Below are 19,272 nucleotides of genomic sequence, written 5' to 3'. Positions count from 1 at the left end.
CGGGGGCGATAAATCGATCTAGCTACGATTTATTTTCAGAAAATGTTGTTTTATTCGTGTTTTCATTATCGATAATCAACTTAAATATACTCTTTTTGTTTTATTGAAAGAAAATAACAAATAATATAATATAATATCAATATGTAGTAATTTGTATTTAAATACAATTTTGTAAAAAACACAATTTATAAAAAAAAAAACCGGTCGTCCTCTAGCACATAAGTTAAAAACTAACAAGATCGGATATTAAGTAACAGTCTATCATGGTGATTTATTTACATTTAGATTCCATGTTCTAAGTACAATTTTGTGACAGTTAACAGAAAATATAAACAACTAACAAGTTTATCATTGTCTTACCGGATGCTCCTGAAATAACAAAATTTACTTTCAGAAAGAAAAAAAAAAAAGTATGGGAACAAGCCCAATTTTTCCAAGAAATTTACTAATAGTTGGGTTTAACTCAAGGAACCAATCAAATAAGAAAATAGAACGTACCTACTTACAAATCAAAGCGAGTGAAACCGACTGACCTACCGAAAGCGACCGCGTCACGTAATGTAAGAGAGCCATAGATCTTTTCCGTATTGCCTTTTATTGGCAGCGGCAAACTACTCGCACATGAAATGCTAAAAAAAGTTAAATATCCAACAATATAATGATAAGCAAAAAGCGCAAAAGTGTTTTTATTATGTTTGCGACTGTCAAAAATAAAAGAAAATACTGTATTCGAATAAAATTTATGTATATAATTATGTATAATACATAAGAAGGTTTCTGTGAATTACGACCTTTTGAATTCTAGTCGTACAAGTCCATCGTATAAACTATAAACCTTCGTGAAAACTTTACGACATAATAGCTAGCAGGGGATGGAAATAACGGACTTTGTTTTTGTGTGTTAAATTCAAACGCTTAGACATCAGACTTTATGACTCGAATGTTGAGAATTATATTGTGCGAATAGAGCAGAAACTCTAAGGAGCTTTTTGTCGATGTATCGGGTTTCATTGGCTGTGTTGAAACACTCCTTGCGTATCGTCAATATGTATATATGTATAATAAGAATAAGTTTCTATTTTCTACGCCTCTATAAGCAGATTGCACGAAACAAAGGTTACGTGATATTCGTCATAGAAAAAGCTAATGTGGGAAAGGAGTGCAGAAATATAATATTAGTTAGTTTATGTTTTTATTTTTATTATGTTATTAAATCAAATGAATCATTACAGTTGTGCTACACAAGCTGTTGACGTAATTAAGATTATGTGTTTAAAAAAAAAACAAATCTTTAATAATGAAAACGACAAACAACAACAAAATATTTAACACATTTCATTTTCCGTGATCCAGAAAGCTGCAAAGTATTATAAACGTCAGAAATAGTATATAGTGCAATAAAAACACGAATTTGAACCGTTTTAATAGTGTCATTTATATCATTTATTGTTAACGTTTCTTATATTTTGAATGAAGAATGATCGTCGAATTTCAATCGCTGTGCGTGCACTAGTTTTTGTAAAGTCACTATCGGTTTTCGTCTTGCCCAAAAAGGCTTAAATTCAAAAAAAGATCGTAGAGAACTACGTAGCAATTGCTACCGTAGCATAGAAGAATTGCGACAATAACCTGAATCGCGTTAAAGATATTTTCAAGATAATCTTTTTTTTTTATTGCCCTTGTAGGCAGACGAGCATACGGCCCACCTGATGGTGAGTGGTTATCCATGGACTTCAGAAATTCCAGGGGCAGAGCCAAGCCGCTGCCTACCGCTTAATACTCTCCACAAGCCTCGTTTGAAGAAGGACATGTCATAGCGCTCGGGAAACACCGACCTGATATTATATAAAAGTACCGAACAACCACATTTGGACCATCTAGTCATTTGTTTAGTGGAAGATCTATTTTTTCTCGTATCTTGTAACCCGATGACTCTGACATGATTTGAACACACATCCCTCTGATTTCATCCCAATCTGTTTCATATCACAAGGCATTCCAAAATTGAATGAAGCGTAGAGACAAAAAACAAAAACGTCACAAATCAAAAGAAACATCAAAGCTTTGTGAAACGAGACGTGATGACGGAATAAGCTCAAATTTAATACGAAATGTACAACTTTATACAAAGTGAACGAGATGATTTAAGTTTATAACCGAACTGAAACAAAAGCCTGATTGTTGCTTTTGGTTGAAGAGAGCTTTCAATTTTAACGATACAGTCTGAATGTTACTTAAAAAACAAATTAAAATTTGTAATGCATTATTTACTCCTTAAATAATCACTTCGCAGCAAAAACAGGCAGGTACGACCAATCCGGGCGGGCGATAACGAAAGAAATAATGTGATCAGTCTATTACATCAGATAGAATGAGAGTTCGCCCTTATCTTAACTAGATTTATGGATAAGCTAACGGCCCCCTAGTGTTAAATGGCTACCGGAGTCCCTAAATATATTAATATGAATGTCACCATCTACTTCGATCACGGCTGTTCCACCGTTTTTTTTTGTTCTTTTTATTGTTTAGATGGGTGGACGAGCTCACAGCCCACCTGGTGTTAAATGGTTACTGGAACCCATAGATATCTACAACGTAAATGCGCCACCCACCTTAAGATATTAGTTCTAAGGTCTCAAGTATAGTTACAACGGCTGCCCCACTCTTCAAACCGAAACGCATTACTGCTTGACCGCAGAAATAGGCAGGGTGGTGGTACCTACCCGCGCGGACTCACAAGAGGTCCTACCACCAGTAATTACGCAAATTATAATTTTGCGGGTTTGATTTTTATTACATGATGTTATTCATTCACCGTGGAACTCAATATTGGTACCCGCCTGGGATTCGAACACCGGTGCATCGCTCAACACGAATGCACCGGACGTCTTAAATGCATCAACAGTTAGAATAGTAGTACTTACTCCGGCAGACTAACAATAAATTTTACCGTGAACTACACAGTACACATTCATTAGAGTATTACAAAGAAAACTTTAAAAATGACGACAACCATCGTATTGATTCATGGAAACGTTAATAGAATGAAATGCATACGTTTGAGTTAAGCGCAAAAAGTCAACAAATATCCCAGATACGGCCCGCGAATGACCCCGAATATTTTCTACGTAGCAATCTTCAGGCGTTTATTTAGATTAGAGCCTCGTCAACTGCCTCTCTATATTCATGACGTTGCGCTTGCGATACTTCACTCGTAGCGACCCAAAAGGACTCCGCCTCGGAAATGTGTATAATTCCGATTCGACTCAGAAAAGGGTTCTACTGTTGTTCGCGAACATCTCTGGACTGGTAGTGTTTCTCGAAGCAAAAACGCGTTGGCGTTATAATGCAGTTTGTGCCAGATCAAATCGATGCTGCTTCTTTTTCAAATGAGGATCGGCGTTCCACAGCGCAATTCAAACCTTAGAGACTCAGTTTCAACTTTCCTGTCTTGGATAGTGAACTGTAAACACTTATATTTTAGAGAATGGAAAGCAGTCGACGTCGCCCCAAACACGTCATTTCGGATCCTCCCTATCCACTAACGGTGCTTTTAGGTACCTCGAGCACCGGTCATCGTTCTCGTCGAACCCGTCGCTCGCGACAGAGGGCTCCACGAGTAAACTAACCCTCAGACACAGCCCACTGAGTTTCTCGCCGGATCTTCTCAGTGGGTCGCGTTTCCGATCCAGTGGTAGATTCTGCGAAGCACGGCTCTTGCTAGGGTTCGTGTTAGCAACGTCATCAGGTTTGAGCCCCGTGGGCTCACCTACTAGTTAAGGCGACGCTGATATATAGCCTCTCAAGGCTAACAGCTTAGGTAGGAGAAAAAAAAAATTAAGAAACTTTTTTCTAGTCCTATTTAAATATACATGGACCGAATGGTCCATGGGGAATGCTCTGAGGAATTATTCGAGATGATTCCCTCATCTCCTTTTTATCATCGCACCTCCCGCCATCGGAGCGGAGTTCATCCATATTATCTGGAACCGCTGCGTTCATCGACAGTGCGTTTCCAAAGATCTATTTTGGCACGTACCATCCGGCTTTGGAATGAACTCCCCTCCACGGTGTATTCCGAGCGCTATGACATGTCCTTCTCCAAACGAGGCTTGCGGAGAGTACTTTATGGTAGGCAGCGGCTTGGCTCCGCCCCTGGCATTGCTGACGTCCATGAGCGACGGTGACCACTTACCATCGGGTGGGCCGTATGCTCGTCTGCCTACAAAAGCAATAAAAAAAAACCACGTAACTGTTTTATGCATAATACCGATACTGAAGATATCATGCCGAAAAAAAATTAACAAGCAATAATTAACACCTAGGATCCTCTAATGTCGTGAAGATGAAAACCCTAGTCAAACAAACTGCTGGACATCAAAATACTGTTAGTTCATTCTACGTGATATGAAACTTATAAGTCTAGAAATAGTTTAGAGAAAAATAGATGGTAGTAATCAAAATAATCAAATGTCGACGATTGACACCTTACTCGTCCGTGACCACGAAAACTGTAAAGTATTGAAAACTTGGGAAATAATATAATGCAAATAAATAACTGGATATTAAAATTAGTTTTAATTATTAGTATCTAATTGTAAAAGTAGTTTTAATTACATCGATAAACCTCTAGCCTAATCTAAACAGAAACAATATTAATTTACTAAACTAAGCGTAAATACTTGTTGTTTTAGTAAATTCATATTTCATAGACCCGCAATTTGGAGCGTAGGCTTGAGATACGCCGCCCCACGTTCAGGCGCGACCCTCGATCCCACGCGTCAGTTAATATGCTAAACTGCGGAAAATGTAAAAATCGTTGGCCATATTTAACTAAGAAAAGGAGGTGACAAGAAAATAAAATTGATAAAAAAAGATTCCGGGGAGTACATATCGTAAAACTGAAAACAATAGTTACATATAATGTACCGAAATAAAATAAAGAAAAGAAAACTCATTTTCCTTCACGTCGTGCCCTGAAAAATATGTTGGGCTTAGGTGGCGCTACAGAAAAAATTGTGTCGGCGAGAAAATACGAACCAAACATTTCGGGGCTATCCATCAACTTTTACGATCACGTAAGAAAAAAAAACGCAATATTGTTGTGCGATAAATCGTACTGCGCTATGAATGAGGTGATCAGTCGTAGCCCATAAACGATGCCCAGGTGTTTTGAAACCAAATCCGAATGCCGAAACGGAAATATTCCGAATCAGGTCTTTTCGGATTTCCCAGACGAGGGATTGATAATAAAAAATAGTTTGAACATTAAATAAAACTTCTTAAAAATACATTTGTTTAATATTTATTGAAAAGAGACTTAGATGGCCAATTGAAAGACAAAAGTATTGGCCATATTTTTGGTTTTTACTTACATTTGTAACTTGATTGATTTCGCCAAATCACATATTTTGAAATATGTTGGATATTGTTATCTCTCAACAAACTATGCCTAAGCCTATATAACTTTTCATTGGATTGTAGCTATCAACAGTCAGTTTTGGCAAATATCATTACAATAAATTTGGAAAGAACATATTCCGCAGCCAAAACTTTATGTTTGACCGGGAAAACATATAAACCTTGAACCTCATATTAATTTTGGGGTACGTCAACTTGCACCATTAATAACACTCGGTAGAACTCGTTTGTTTGGATTACTTAGATGTTTTTTTTACGCCAATTTCTTTTGTGTGTTCTCGCTTAGGTTAAAGCAATTTTCTGATTGAAATCTCGAGTCTGACGTGGCTTGTTGAATTGAAAAATAGGAGGATCAATGCTTGTTAAAAAGTTAACATTCTTTCTGAGGTTTTTTTAAATGGCCAAAAACGGGGGACTCATTTTGCTAAATCTTTATTCTTATTGATGTCCTAAAAAGTTTGGGTTTTCGGAGATTATTCGTGTATCGTGAACAGTAAGTTGAAAACGCATCACAACCTGAATGCCGCCACTCATTTTCAGACATGAGGTTTATGTTTCAATGGTAAAATAATTAAGATTTTTTTGTGGAAGTCCAATGCGAACATCAGAAAGTTTAGAAAAATTGGCATAGCTTAACACGACTACTTCGCTTATTTCTCTGGCCGCAGCGACTTAAAAAATATCGTCGATTACGATGAACAAAATGAATGCTCTTGTAAACTCTATCAATGATATATTGGCAAGTCTGAGCCATAGCAAACTAAGCTTCAAATCAACACATTATTTTACTATTGAAAATTTATAATCTACATTATTATATTCGTAATAAATTTAAAGGCTCTTAAATATTATATAAGTGGGATTGGCGTCACAGCGGAGTAAATTCGAGTAATGTTTTATTTTAATCTTCGCAGGGCGACGCGGGACTCAACCCCTCCGGGTCGCTCTCAAGGCTACCAGTTTCGGGGCCGTGGATATTAATTGAATACAAGCCACCGGCTCTAATATTTTCCTGATTTTCCGAAGTTTCGAGAAATACAAAAGTCTACTTAATCAATCATATCATGACACGTCCACTTTGAATTCTCGCTTTGTTTGATTTCCTGTTTACGATTAAATTGGAAAATGGATTGGATAGCCTTGGCGTAGTGAGCGATTATGTGTATTACATAGAAACAATTTTGAAAAATCACCTTTTAGAAGTGAATCAAAGTGGTTAAAAAAGCAATTAGTGCATATTATAACTTCGCCTCGGACGGAGTAAATGGATCGAGTGGATGTAGACGAAACACCCAGGATCTGATCGCGTGGCGTGCTTTAGAAGTGGCTAAAAATGGACTAAAATAGGCTGTAAATCAATTTGAATGTCTTAAGTTTCTGATATTTTTAATTCCCATGAACATGATGTGCTATGACAAAAGAGCACTCTAATTTTCAACTTATGTAAAGTTGAGTTTGGACTTGTTAATGTACTTTACCACTATTATCAACTAAATTTGAAATGGTTGGGAATATTAAGACTACAAACACGAACTATTCTTATCAACTCTTGATTCGGCTGGAGAATAACAGAGAATTCGACTCACACATCGGCTACACATATTTATGTTTTTTTTTTTATTACTTAGATGCGTGGACGAGCTCACAGCCCACCTGGTGTTAAGTGGTTACTGGAGCCCATAGACATCTACAACGCAAATGCGACACACACCTTGAGATATAAGTTCTAAGATCTCAGTTTAGTTACAACGGCTGCCCCGCCCTTCAAACCGAAACGCATTACAGCTTCACGGCAGAAATAGGCAGGATGGTGGTACCTACCCGCGCGGACTCACAAGAGGTCCTACCACCAGTAATTCCATTTTAGAATGGAAGAATAGCCCCTGTCCCGAAATCCAGTTTCGACGGGACGAATGGGCGAGCACGGACTCAGCCAGTAGAAGTAGGATCTGCTTGCAATTTCTCGAGTGCCTCCAAAAAAGCTCTGACTACTCAAGATCCACTAATACTATGGCCTAGGTTTCAGGTCCAGTTAGCCGTAGAAGAAACTATTGAGTATATATTAAGCACGTATATCATTAGAAAAAATCGTATCTGCTTGGCTGGATACAAGTATACCGGGCGTCTTATCTAATACGCCGCAATGATTTCATCGCATGTTGGTTGTATCCCAAATTATATAACTACATCTAATAATTTTGTACGTTAATTGAAATACGTTCGCTTTCTTTGACAATATTTATCAAAAAACTTACCTAACAACAAACTAGCAAACTCTAAACTTTAACACAAAAAGAAAAAAACTTAAATTCATTTTGTATGTTACTGATGAAGAGTTCTCAATCAATTTTAAAACTCACTTGTTTCCGAACCGGGCAAGTTTTAGCTGTTCAAGTTATAACCGCAGTCACCACAAACAGTTTGTGGTTAAGCTTTGAAGTGGACTACGCGAGTTACACGCTAAATGACCTACTTTTATGATACTGTACAATATAAAAAAGAATTAACCATCGCTAGGCTAGAGGAAACTCGAAATATTATAGGTTTGTCTACAGGAATCGAGTGAAAAGATTATTCTCTGTAACTCTGAGAAGATTATTAACTTAGAAGATTATTTTAATTTCATATGTTTCAACATTCTTTTTTTATGATTAAAGGATTACTAGTGGCCCGGAGGCCTTTCCGGTTTCACCAGGGCAGGTGGGTGAGCAAAGGCTCAGCCGGAAGGGGTGGGACAGCTGCCCGAGCGCCTCCAAAGGAGACCTAACAACTCAAAATCAGCTGCTTCGCGAATGAATCTACTACCAGATCGGAATCGCGACCCGCTGAGAAGATCCGACGAAAAACTCAGCGGGGCGATGCATGGTTTAGGCTAGTAAATGCTAATACAAGATAACGAACTCAAGTTATATTGATCGCACTGGGTTATCCAAAAATACACCTTTGGTTATATTTCGGACTAGCTCGTCAGAGCGAGATAACCCTTCTTTACGAGTAGCTCCCAAATTTAATTTAATGTTTTTTTTCTCCAGAAGTAATTTCATTTAAAATTCCTAACAGCTACATCAAGAATTGTTGCAGTAGCAAAACCATTAACATGGCAACACTTCAAATATTCATATATGTACCACAACCTTTTCATCAAATTTAAACAAAATTTAATTAAAAATACACAAAGTATACTCAAAGAACGCCATACTAACATTACTGCTGCTATAAGACTCCTTACTCATAGATAATATGTATTTTGGAAACTGATCTATTATACTCGATTCCCAAACTGTTTTTCTGTTGAAATTTAATCATCAACTACGTGTATTATCCCCCTAATAGTAACGAACCCATTCATTGTTAAATTCAAACCAAAACAAAAATGCGTAAACAAAAAAATTTAATGAATTCAAAAATCATTTCTGCAAACCGAAAAACAACTAAGAGAAAAAACATTCAACTCGTACCTTTAAATTCATTAAATTTATGCGTACACCTGCTTGCTACATTACGTAAGCACAAAAGTATTAAATAGAATATAGAATTTTAATTTACGTAATGGGATTTTTATACGGGACACGGTTTTGTGTTTTGTTTCAAGGAATTTATTATACGTAATTTATTTTGCAAAAGACAATTGTATTCCTATGTTTAATTTATTTTTATTGCTTAGGTGGATGAACGAGTTCACAGCCCACCTGATGTTAAGTGGTTACTGGAGCCCATAGACATCTACAACGTAAACGCGCCACCCACCTCGAGATATAAGTTCTAAGGTCTCAGTATAGTTACAACGGCTACCCCACCCTTCGAACCGAAACGCATTACTGCTTCACGGCGGAAATAGGCAGGGTGGTGGTACCTACCCGTGCGGACTCCCAAGAGGTCCTACCACCAGTGATGTAGCTGGTTGTGTTTCATTTCAAACGTTTTGATTTGCGTTAACGAGTTTCGGTTGGTTAAGCCTCTCCAGTTGTTTTGTTGGCGCGTTTGGAATTTCGAATTCAGTAGTAGATTAATTCGTATCGGCTTAAAGAGTCTGCGGTCTGGGTCTTCTGGAATAAATAAATAATTACGTACTGAATGATTACTTGATTTTTGTTTTTAATTTAAAAAGGATTGTTGTTTAAATGTACCACAATCGTTTGAAAGGCAGCAGCGCGATCATAACAGTAAGTTAAGTAAAGTAACATTTTATTTCACAGCTTTTCGGTGACTTTTTATTAAGGATTAAAATAATAGAGTTAGGGTTTATATAAGTTACACCGTCCATCAAACTGGTAAGCAAAACCGCTGCGTTGCTGAAATAAGCCAGTGGTGTGTACCTACCTCTGTGGTCCAACAAGTGTTCCTACCAGTAATTAGGCAAAGTGGTAATTATTCGTGGTCTAGTTTTAAGAACATATTTCGTTAGAAAAAAAAATTACTCTTTTTCGGGCAGCCAACAATATCGGTTGTATAAACTTTCAAAAGAATACATCACGTTATAAATAAGTATCAAGACAATAATGACTACATTTGATACCTGGAAATAGACTCACAATCACCTTAAATGCAAACACAGCACTCGATTGAACCAACAAATCAAATTTTAATCAAAACATGAAGTCTATCATACGACCTCATTGAATTATTACCATAATCTCTATCGCCGTGAAATCGAGGCAGTAATCTCGAAACTTCAACGTTGGCACCGAAAATCAACTTTCAATGACCATTTTGCACGAGACAGCCTTTTGTCAGTCTAACTGACGGCTGGCTATGATCGGATCAAGTCTTGGAAACTTAGCTTCGCTCGAATTCAATGTAAATTAATTTTATCTTCGTTATAAGTGATCAATGAGGTGATGTTGCGTTTCGAAATTGTAATGAAAATGTGAAATTGTTTTTTTACGTTGCAAGGCCGGCTATGGAATGAGCTCTCCCCTCCACGGTGTTTCCCGAGCGCTCTGACATGTCCTTCTTCAAACGAGGCTTGTGGAGAGTATTAAGCAGTCATCAGCGGCTTGGTTCTGCCCCTGGCTTGTTGAAGTCCATGGGCGACGGTAACCACTCACCATCAGGTGGGCCGTATGCTCATCTGCCTACAAGGGCAATAAAAAAAAATACGTTACGACGTCCGTCTTCGTGTTCCAGTGGTCACATTAAGATAATCATGAGTTCCAGTTTTATTTAAGATTCGAATATATTCCCCGAGCTACATTCTACTGTCTATTGCCTGTTCGTATGCACTCTTTTTCTAAAGCAATCTTCTTGTTAATTCGTATTTTTATTTCTCGATCGAAGCTCTAACATTATCAAAGAAGTTCAACGTCTCATCGCTGCAAATGGACTACGCACAGAGGGCAATTTAGGAAACATATGAGAACTACAGCTCAAAGATGTAGACATACCAATCTATCCGAAATAATAGACTATTTACTATTTAGGAAGAATATTTACTGGTGGTAGGACCTCTTGTTAGTCCGCACGGGTTGGTATCACCACCATGCCTATTTCTGCCGTGAAGCAGTAATGCGTTTCGGTTTGAAGGGTGGGGCAACCGTTGTAATTAACTATACTGAGAACTTGAACTTATATCTCAAGGTGGATGGCGCATTTACGTTGTAGATGTCTATGGGCTCCAGTAACCACTTAACACCAGGTGGACTGTGAGCTCGTCCACCCAATTAAGCAATAAATAAATAAAAAGTTTGGCCTTGGATCAAAGTCTCAATGAAACTATATAAAAGCTATACCCACTCTTTGAATCTCAAGCTGCATAGATTACACAAAGTAGAAACAGTGATCGAAGTTCAATTTCGTTGTCTAGTGCAAGTAAACAGCGTATCGCGTAGAAAAGAATGTTCGATCGAAGCGGTGAAATAAAATCTATATAATATATAAAAATGAATTGCTGTTCGTTAGTCTCGCTAAAACTCGAGAACGGCTGGACCGATTTGGCTAATTTTGGTCTTAAATTATTTGTGGAAGTCCAGAGAAAGTTTAAAAGCTAAAAAAATTAAAAAAAATGTTTTTCCTTTGATGTGTCTCCCGTTGGACTGATTCCTTCTGTTTGTTTTAAATTTATTTTATACAAAAGTTTAGGTCTTTTATTTATCGATTTAGGCACTACAAAGTCTGCCGAGTCAGCTAGTTTCTAAATACATACTGAAAGGTCTTTGTAACTTATCCTCTATCTAGGCTACATCTTTATTTGTTGATGAGATTATTTTTTTCAAGCTGTCCTTTTATAAATATCTGAAACTAAAGAATGAAAGATAGTTTAAAAGTCAGTCAGTGAAAAAATTGCATTATCCGTTTTTTATATTAAACTACATCTAATTTCATTTTTTTATTGATTTTTTTTATCGGACATGGCAAACAGCGTACTTGATAGATTTCATTATCCTGATACAACCGTCACTTATGAATGTACATGTAGATATGTATTGAAACGCCAAAACAATCGCTTACAACATGCTTTGAAGATGGACATGATAGTTCGTGGAAATAATTTGTCAGAATTTATTATTTTCGTTTTGATGACCACTGAATTGAAAATTATTAAAATAGCACAACAATACAGGAATAAGTCGCAGACATTCTCAACAATCAGTACATTTTAAAACATTTTTGTTATTGCTTAGATGGGTGTACGAGTTCACAGCCCACCTGGTGTTAAGTGGTTACTGGTGCCCATAGACATCTACAACGTAAATGCTGCCACCCATCTTGAGATATGTGTTCTAAGGTCTCAGTATAGTTGCAACGGCTGCCCTACCCTTCAAACCGAAACCCATTACTGTTTCACGGCAGAAATATGGGGGTGATGGTACCTACCCGTGTGGACTCACAACAGGTCCTACAACAGGTCCTAGGATGTTATTCCTTCACCGTGGAAGTCAGCCGTGAATATTTGTTAAATACTTATTTCATTAGAAAAAATGGTATCCGCCTACGGGATTCGAACACCGGTGCATCGCTAGATACAAATGCACCGGACATCTTATCCTTTAGGCCACGACGACTTCGAAAACATAGAGCTTTACTCTGTTAATAAGGAATATGGAAGGAACCAGATGCAATTTCGCGTTGTAATTTATTTCGTCAAAGAAAATTCACGGTGAATCACTAACAAATGAACAAAAAGAACAGACCGTTTTCTTTTTCCATGATCCCTTTATTATTTAGTTTTAATTTATATGTACCGTGTTTAAAAACAATCTTCAGAGACAAGCTCACTTACCAGTCACAGCGTAACTGGAATATCCCCTTACGCTACCAGCGAATAGGTACGGAAAAAACATAATCCAAGACTTCAGTTATAGACGTCACACTATTAACATAGTCTATTTAACTAGCCTGTTACATTTAATAGAACTAGAGGTCCCGCAGTAGTCGAAATTCGACTATAATTAATTGGAATTGTAAGTTTGTACACTATTATGATTGTATTTTATACTTCTATAATCACAAATTTCGCCAAGACTACACTATAAAAAATATTAACAAAGGCAAACAATATTTAATCTATTCTCAATTTGACAACAAACGTCAAGAACAAAAGTTTGACAATAAATAGTATGCATGCGTGTGTGCGTCAAATACATGGTATCATTCCCGACCCTGCGGACAGAATGGAAAGCAGTCGACGTCGCCCAAAACACGTCATCTCGGATCCTCCCGATCCTCTAACGGTGCTTTTAGGTACTTCAAGCACCGGTCACCGTTCTCGTCGAACCCGTCGCTTGCGGCGAAGGGCTCGACGAGTAAATTAACTCTCAGACACAGCCCACTGAATTTCTCGCCGGATCTTCTCAGTGGGTCGCGTTTCCGATCCGGTGGTAGATTCTGCGAAGCACGGCTCTTGCTAGGGTTCGTGTTAGCAACGTCACCAGGTTTGAGCCCCGTGAGCTCACCTACTAAAGTTAGGGTTACGCTGACATAGCCCCTAGGGCTATCAGCTTAGGTAGGAAAAAAAAAAAGAACATGGTATGTAGTGTGTGTAATGTTTTCTTTATTGATTTAATGTATCTTTTATGCATTATTTAAAAAAAATATTAGCATTGTGCACTTCTTCTCTGTATTCTCTATAAGTGTAGAAAATTTTATACTCCTCCGTCCGCGCAATTTTCGTAAAAAGGGATACAAAGTTTTTGGTTCACGTATTAATATATAGATATGTTAGGAAATTCCTAAGTCGTCAAATATTAAATATCTTTAAGCAAGATATAGAGTCGGGTAGAAATTAAACCAGGACTCCAAAGACTGTAGTCAAAGTCACTAACGAGGCAATCAATTGGGATAATCTTTGTAATACAAAATTATTTTTAAAGTTGGTGAAGACGATTTGGCTGAAGTTTTCATGACTACTAATTTAGTGGCATCGAGGAATGCGACTTGGTTGTGATTCCATTTTATGACGTAAATAGCCGCATTCACGAACCACTCCGTTGTTTACTAAAGGAAAAATGGTGGGTTCTAGTTTTAAGGACTCTTCTCCTTCTCGTGTCGTTTCACCATTGCTGAGGGTCGTGACCATCATGTTTAGATAGGACTTTATTTTCTCATATGTCCTTCCAGTGTTTTTTTTTTTTTTCATTGCTTAGATGTGTGGACGAGCTCACAGCCCATCTGGTGTTAAGTGGTTACTGGAGCCCATAGACATCTACAACGTCTCAGTATAGTCACAACGGCTGCCCCACCCTTCAAACCGAAACGCATTACTGCTTCACGGCAGAAATAAGCGGGGCGGTGGTACCTACCCGTGCGGACTCACAAGAGGTCCTACCACCAGTAAAAAATCCGATCATTGGCCGCGTGAAGGGCTACGTGGAATTGTAAAAGCTTGTTAGTTTTTACAGTCATAGTCCTTAAAGCTACGAGCTTAAGGACACTTTATTAACAATTTTGACACAGCCTCGAGCGTATCTTGATCTAGGGCAATAAAAAGAAACACAGGCACGTCTTAAATGATGAAATAGTAAAATTAATCCTGAAACGTAATCGTGAAAACAAAGCATTAAAAACGTATATTTAATAATAAAACGTATAAATATTATTGTTGGGTGCGGTGTGAGTTTGTTAGTTATAGATAATGTTACTTAAAAATGTTTCTTGTTAAAATATAGAGAAATTAAATTAAATGCTAATGTTATGAATGCACCCGGGTGACGCGGTTGTTGGTCGTGCACTGACGATTTGTGGAAATGAAGTTAACGCGTCACGCGAATTATGCTGACAAAGGTGTTCGATAATATATCACCGCACAATTATCATAATAAAGTCAGCGACAATAGGTGGCTTTCTTGCTTAGAACGATCTAATCCTGACAACCGTTACGGTGGCTTCCAATAATGTAATCAAATATGTGCTTGAAATAATAACATCATATTAAATTCTAAGTGGAAATTAGGGCGCGCACACAAATACGCTTATAACTTATACTATATACAAACAATTCATTACCAATAGATATAAAAAAACCCAGTAGAAACCGGTTTATCCGTGCATTGAGGAAAGGCAGTGAAAATAGAGAGGGGTAGCTTAAGAATAATAAATAAGAATAAAAATCAGCGATTTTTTTAATTATTTCTGACTCTCTGTGTGTGTTTTTAATGCACATCTCTGGAACTACCGAAAGATTTTACATAAACATAGTTATGAATATTTTAAGCAGAATATAGTCATCGTTTTTCATTAAAATCGGATATTCCATAAAAGCGCTATTACTGGAGGTAGGACCTCTTGTGAGTCCGCATGGGTAGGTACCACCACCCCGCCTATTTCTGCCGTGAAGCAGTAATGCGTTTCGGTTTGAAGGGTGGGGTAGCCGTTGTAACTATACTGAGACCTTAGAACTTATATCTCAAGGTGGGTGACGAATTTACGTTGTAGATGTCTCTGGGCTCCAGTAACCACTTAACAACTGGGGGGCTGTGAGGTCGTCCACCCATATAAGCAATAAAAAAAAAGATTTTTCGTATTTGCTTTTATGCGATAAGTTGTTAGAAGTTACACAGCAAATAACATTATCGATCAATACGAAACTAACTCTGTCAGTCTGTTAGATTTTAGCAGCCGAACCAATGAATTAACTTCCAGTAAAATTCAGTATGGATATTATTGGAACCCTAATACAGAGTAGCCTATATTAATAAAAAAATGAATTGTAAAAAGATTTTAAATATTCATAGAGTTTTTAAAAATGTCTACCACTTTCGAAAACCGAAGAAGTTTGTATTCTTGTCATTAATGAAAAAAGAAAAAGGTGAAAAAAAAAAAACAAATACACTTAATAAAGATTTTCATTAACAACTTCAATTAACAACAGCATTAATGACACGTCCATTAAAGTCTAGTTTAGCTTTCTGTTTAAGCTGTGTATTGTTCTATACTTGAGACCGTATATTCGAGATCATCAAACAGACGGTCTCCGAAGGTCGAAAACCCAGACGACCTAGGTTCATAACCCCACGCTTAACTTATTCATTTTAAACTTCATGAAGGTCGTCTTGTGATCTCAATTAAAATGTTAAAAAGAATTCAAATAATCGGCGAAAATTCTATACCGAATTAGAATCGCTTAAAAAACAATCAGTTTGATCCGCGAATTTTTAACTATCTTGACTTGAGTTTTTAAGAGACGCTTGGGCGTTGCACGTAGTTCAATACTTTGAATACTGCAAAGGAATACCGCAATCCCTTGGTACGGAGAGCTTTGTCAGAACTGGTAACTGAAATAAAAATACGGCATAACGATATGACTAGTATTCACTAGATAGATAGCGCAAATATCGCACTAACAACTTTTTTAGGCATCCTCAATTTATTTTCAGGTTGATCAGCTGATGCATTGTAAGCCCGCTCTTGTAGGTACCGTAGTTCTGCCTATGTCTTCCAGGCAGTAGTGTGTTTCGGTTTGAAGTGTGGGACGTTTTTTATACAAAACAATTCAAACTTGTACCTCATTATGAAAGTGGGCGATGATAGTAAGCTAGATGTCTGCAGACTCCGGTCTTAACAACTGATGGGCCGTGAAATCGTTCAACCATATAAGCAGCAAATGAAAGCTTCGTTTTTTCTGGTGAGACATATGATCTGGTAGACCACATGACCACTTGAGCAAACATACTAAAAGGACTGCATCTTGCGCCCTTTTAGTACGCTAGGAGTAGGTTGTAGTGTTTAGTGAAATTTGAACCGACGTAAGTTTTGACTTGAATCAGTGGTCAAGTGAAATAACAAATGAGGGTTGGGAATTATGATACTTAAATTTCGCTCTCTTTACAGGACGCTCTCGTCAAATATCGAAAATATATAAATACGAGAATGTATCTAGTTATTAGCAAAACCTAATTTGAATAAACGATTTCGTTTTTTTTAAACTGTTTTGATTCGAATAATATTACAAAAAGTGTCACAAAAAATATTACCGAAACCTAAAGCGGGCTCTCGGTAAACCACCGCTTTTATAGCATTCTCTCCGTTCCACTCCATTCTCGGCTCATCTTCATCCACACAATATTGCCACTCTTCAGAAACCAATACTTGGATAAGCGAACTAACAATGTTTTCCGATTACGTTTAGGTAGGTGATTAACTATGGTTACTAACAACAAAAAGGTTGACGGTAATCATATTTATCCAAGTCTCACAGTGACCATAGCTTAGTGTTTTCTCTGCTCCATGCTCGGTCGAAATATCAGCTATAATGACGTGCGGACACTACAGAAGGATTAATTTTATGTAACTACAGCCAAGACTTAAAAACACTTAATACACCAAAATATTGTGTCCATACTCGTGGCATGAAGTTGGGGAAAAACTAGTTTAGGAAAATAAGGTAACGACACTATACCGAATGGGTAGTGGTTGGATGCGATAATTTTACTGTACTATCTGAATACTAATCGGAAAATAATGTGTCCGAATATAGAACCTTATAGTCGACATATTATGATTGCGTTAACAAAACATATATTAGAAACCAACTCACCTTTTGAAATTCTCATCTTGGCAGCAACGGCTGTCTCGGAACAAAATTGGTCACAAGGGCTCCATAATTACAAACTTCGGCAGTTCGTCTTTCAATTTCTCAACTAAATTTAGGGAAGCGTACAAGTATAACTTAGCATGACTTTATTTGTAACCGGTATAGCTTTGCGCGCATTCTTCTCTTTCGATTTGCCGGGTGACGCTAATTAACGATAGAATACTCACTTCATGCGGTAAATGTCAAGAGAGAGTGCAACTGAAAACAAGTCTGGGGCGCGAGCGCGGGAAAACGTGTCAAGGTTATACCTACTGCCACTTTGTGAAATCGCGGCGGTCACTACAGTCGAACTATTCCTATTTTTATTTCGTATAATACTGTTTAATTACATTAAAACTAAACTACATTAAACACACAAAACTTATTCTAAACACACAACACAACGCAAGTTCTAGTGTTATATCGTAATAAAATCTTAAACGAAACGCTTCGAAACCGGCAACCGGTTTGCTTAACGCGCCGCGCCACTTCCGAAACTATTTCATTTTCAAATTCTTGACGTTCCCGACGGTTGAACGCGTACCACGACACAACATCCCTCTGCCGATCCCGAGTGGACTGGTACTGTCGACAGAGGCCGCTGAATGCGAAATTGGCGCAATTTTGACGCATGCGCAGTACATTTGCGGGCCGGCGGGATCCGATGCGACCCGAAGCCCCTAGTTTAATAGAAAAATCGAGGACGTAATGTGACGTCAAGCCGTGTCTTTACAATATGGGTTAATCCGACGCAACGCAGCTTGTACAAACAGTCATATGATTAGATAATAAAAATAAATGAATTAACCAACTAAAATTATTAGTGCACAAATAAAGGTAAACTCCTACATTTAACCTGCAACATTGCCCTTGTTCCTTTAGCCATTTTCTTGTAGCGGAAAACACAAATTCACTTTCTTAATCCGGCTGCAGAGAACAACAGATGAGTTTGAAAAATTGATCTACATTGTAGTGCCTACACTTGAATTGCCAAATTTCACTGACCGCTTTTGTTTAGTGTAAAAGGCGTTCAGTGATATATTAGATGCCTCAGATACTAACAATAGGATATCTTTGAAGCTTGACTTTCGTGTAAGAATGAAACTTTAAAAGCATTTTATGAATGTATAATTTGAATAATGTTTCGTGACTCTTGTTAAATTATGGAATGGCGCAATGCTGAAATCTCAAAATGCTTAAGTATCACAAGTAGCTGTTTTCCATATTATTATAACATTTGGCTATAGGAGCTCTAGGGGTGGCCGAGTTTCTATACTAAAAATTTCAATAAAACAATGGTGATTTTAGTCAATTCCAAAGCCACACTTTAAAAGATTTTTTATTGCTTTGGCGGGTGACAGGAGGAAGCACGCGGCCCGCCTGACGATTCTTGGTTACCGGAGACCATAAACATCACAACGGGAATGCCCAAGCCCACCTGGAGACTTCAAGTTTATGCCTAAATTGAATTACCCAAATGAATTACCTAAATTTATTTTGTGGCCGTTTAATTTTTATCACAGAATGCAAATTAGTTAGGTACTCCTTCATCTTGGATTTCAGTTGTGAACATTAGTTAAGTATATATTAGCGGAGGATTTGCGAACCGATAAATCGTATCGTTCGACACGCCCGTCGTATTCTTTAGGCCACGTAAATTTAAAATATGTGTAGTAGTTATAGGTTGCTTTTTTTTCTGGACGAAGTGAACTTTTTCTGCTCGGAGGTCTATCCAGCGTCCTCAGGCGGATCAATCTCTAGCGCTCAGTTTTGTTACCAAATATCCGAGCGTATCCGAAGGAGGCCTAATAGCCCAAATGCATCTGCCAGTGGATCAAAATCAT

The 19,272-nt window shown here is 37.6% G+C and overlaps 1 protein-coding gene across 1 annotated transcript in view; it reads right to left on the bottom strand.

Annotated features, from left to right (window-relative positions):
• Lrpl (low density lipoprotein receptor-related protein-like protein) overlaps positions 1 to 17,978 on the bottom strand; it is a 166,119-nt gene extending 148,141 nt beyond the window's left edge. Inside the window, 1 exon segment of the mRNA NM_001123337.1 lies at positions 17,393 to 17,978. Coding sequence (NP_001116809.1) covers positions 17,393 to 17,408 — 16 coding nt within the window. The 5' untranslated portion in view covers positions 17,409 to 17,978.
• Positions 17,979 to 19,272: the final 1,294 nt, after the last annotated feature.

The sequence above is a fragment of the Bombyx mori genome, chromosome 10 (assembly GCF_030269925.1).
Source record: "Bombyx mori chromosome 10, ASM3026992v2".
Lineage (NCBI taxonomy): Eukaryota > Metazoa > Arthropoda > Insecta > Lepidoptera > Bombycidae > Bombyx > Bombyx mori.
Note: the sequence above shows the minus strand (reverse complement) of the source record. Positions and strands in the feature narration are given on the sequence as shown.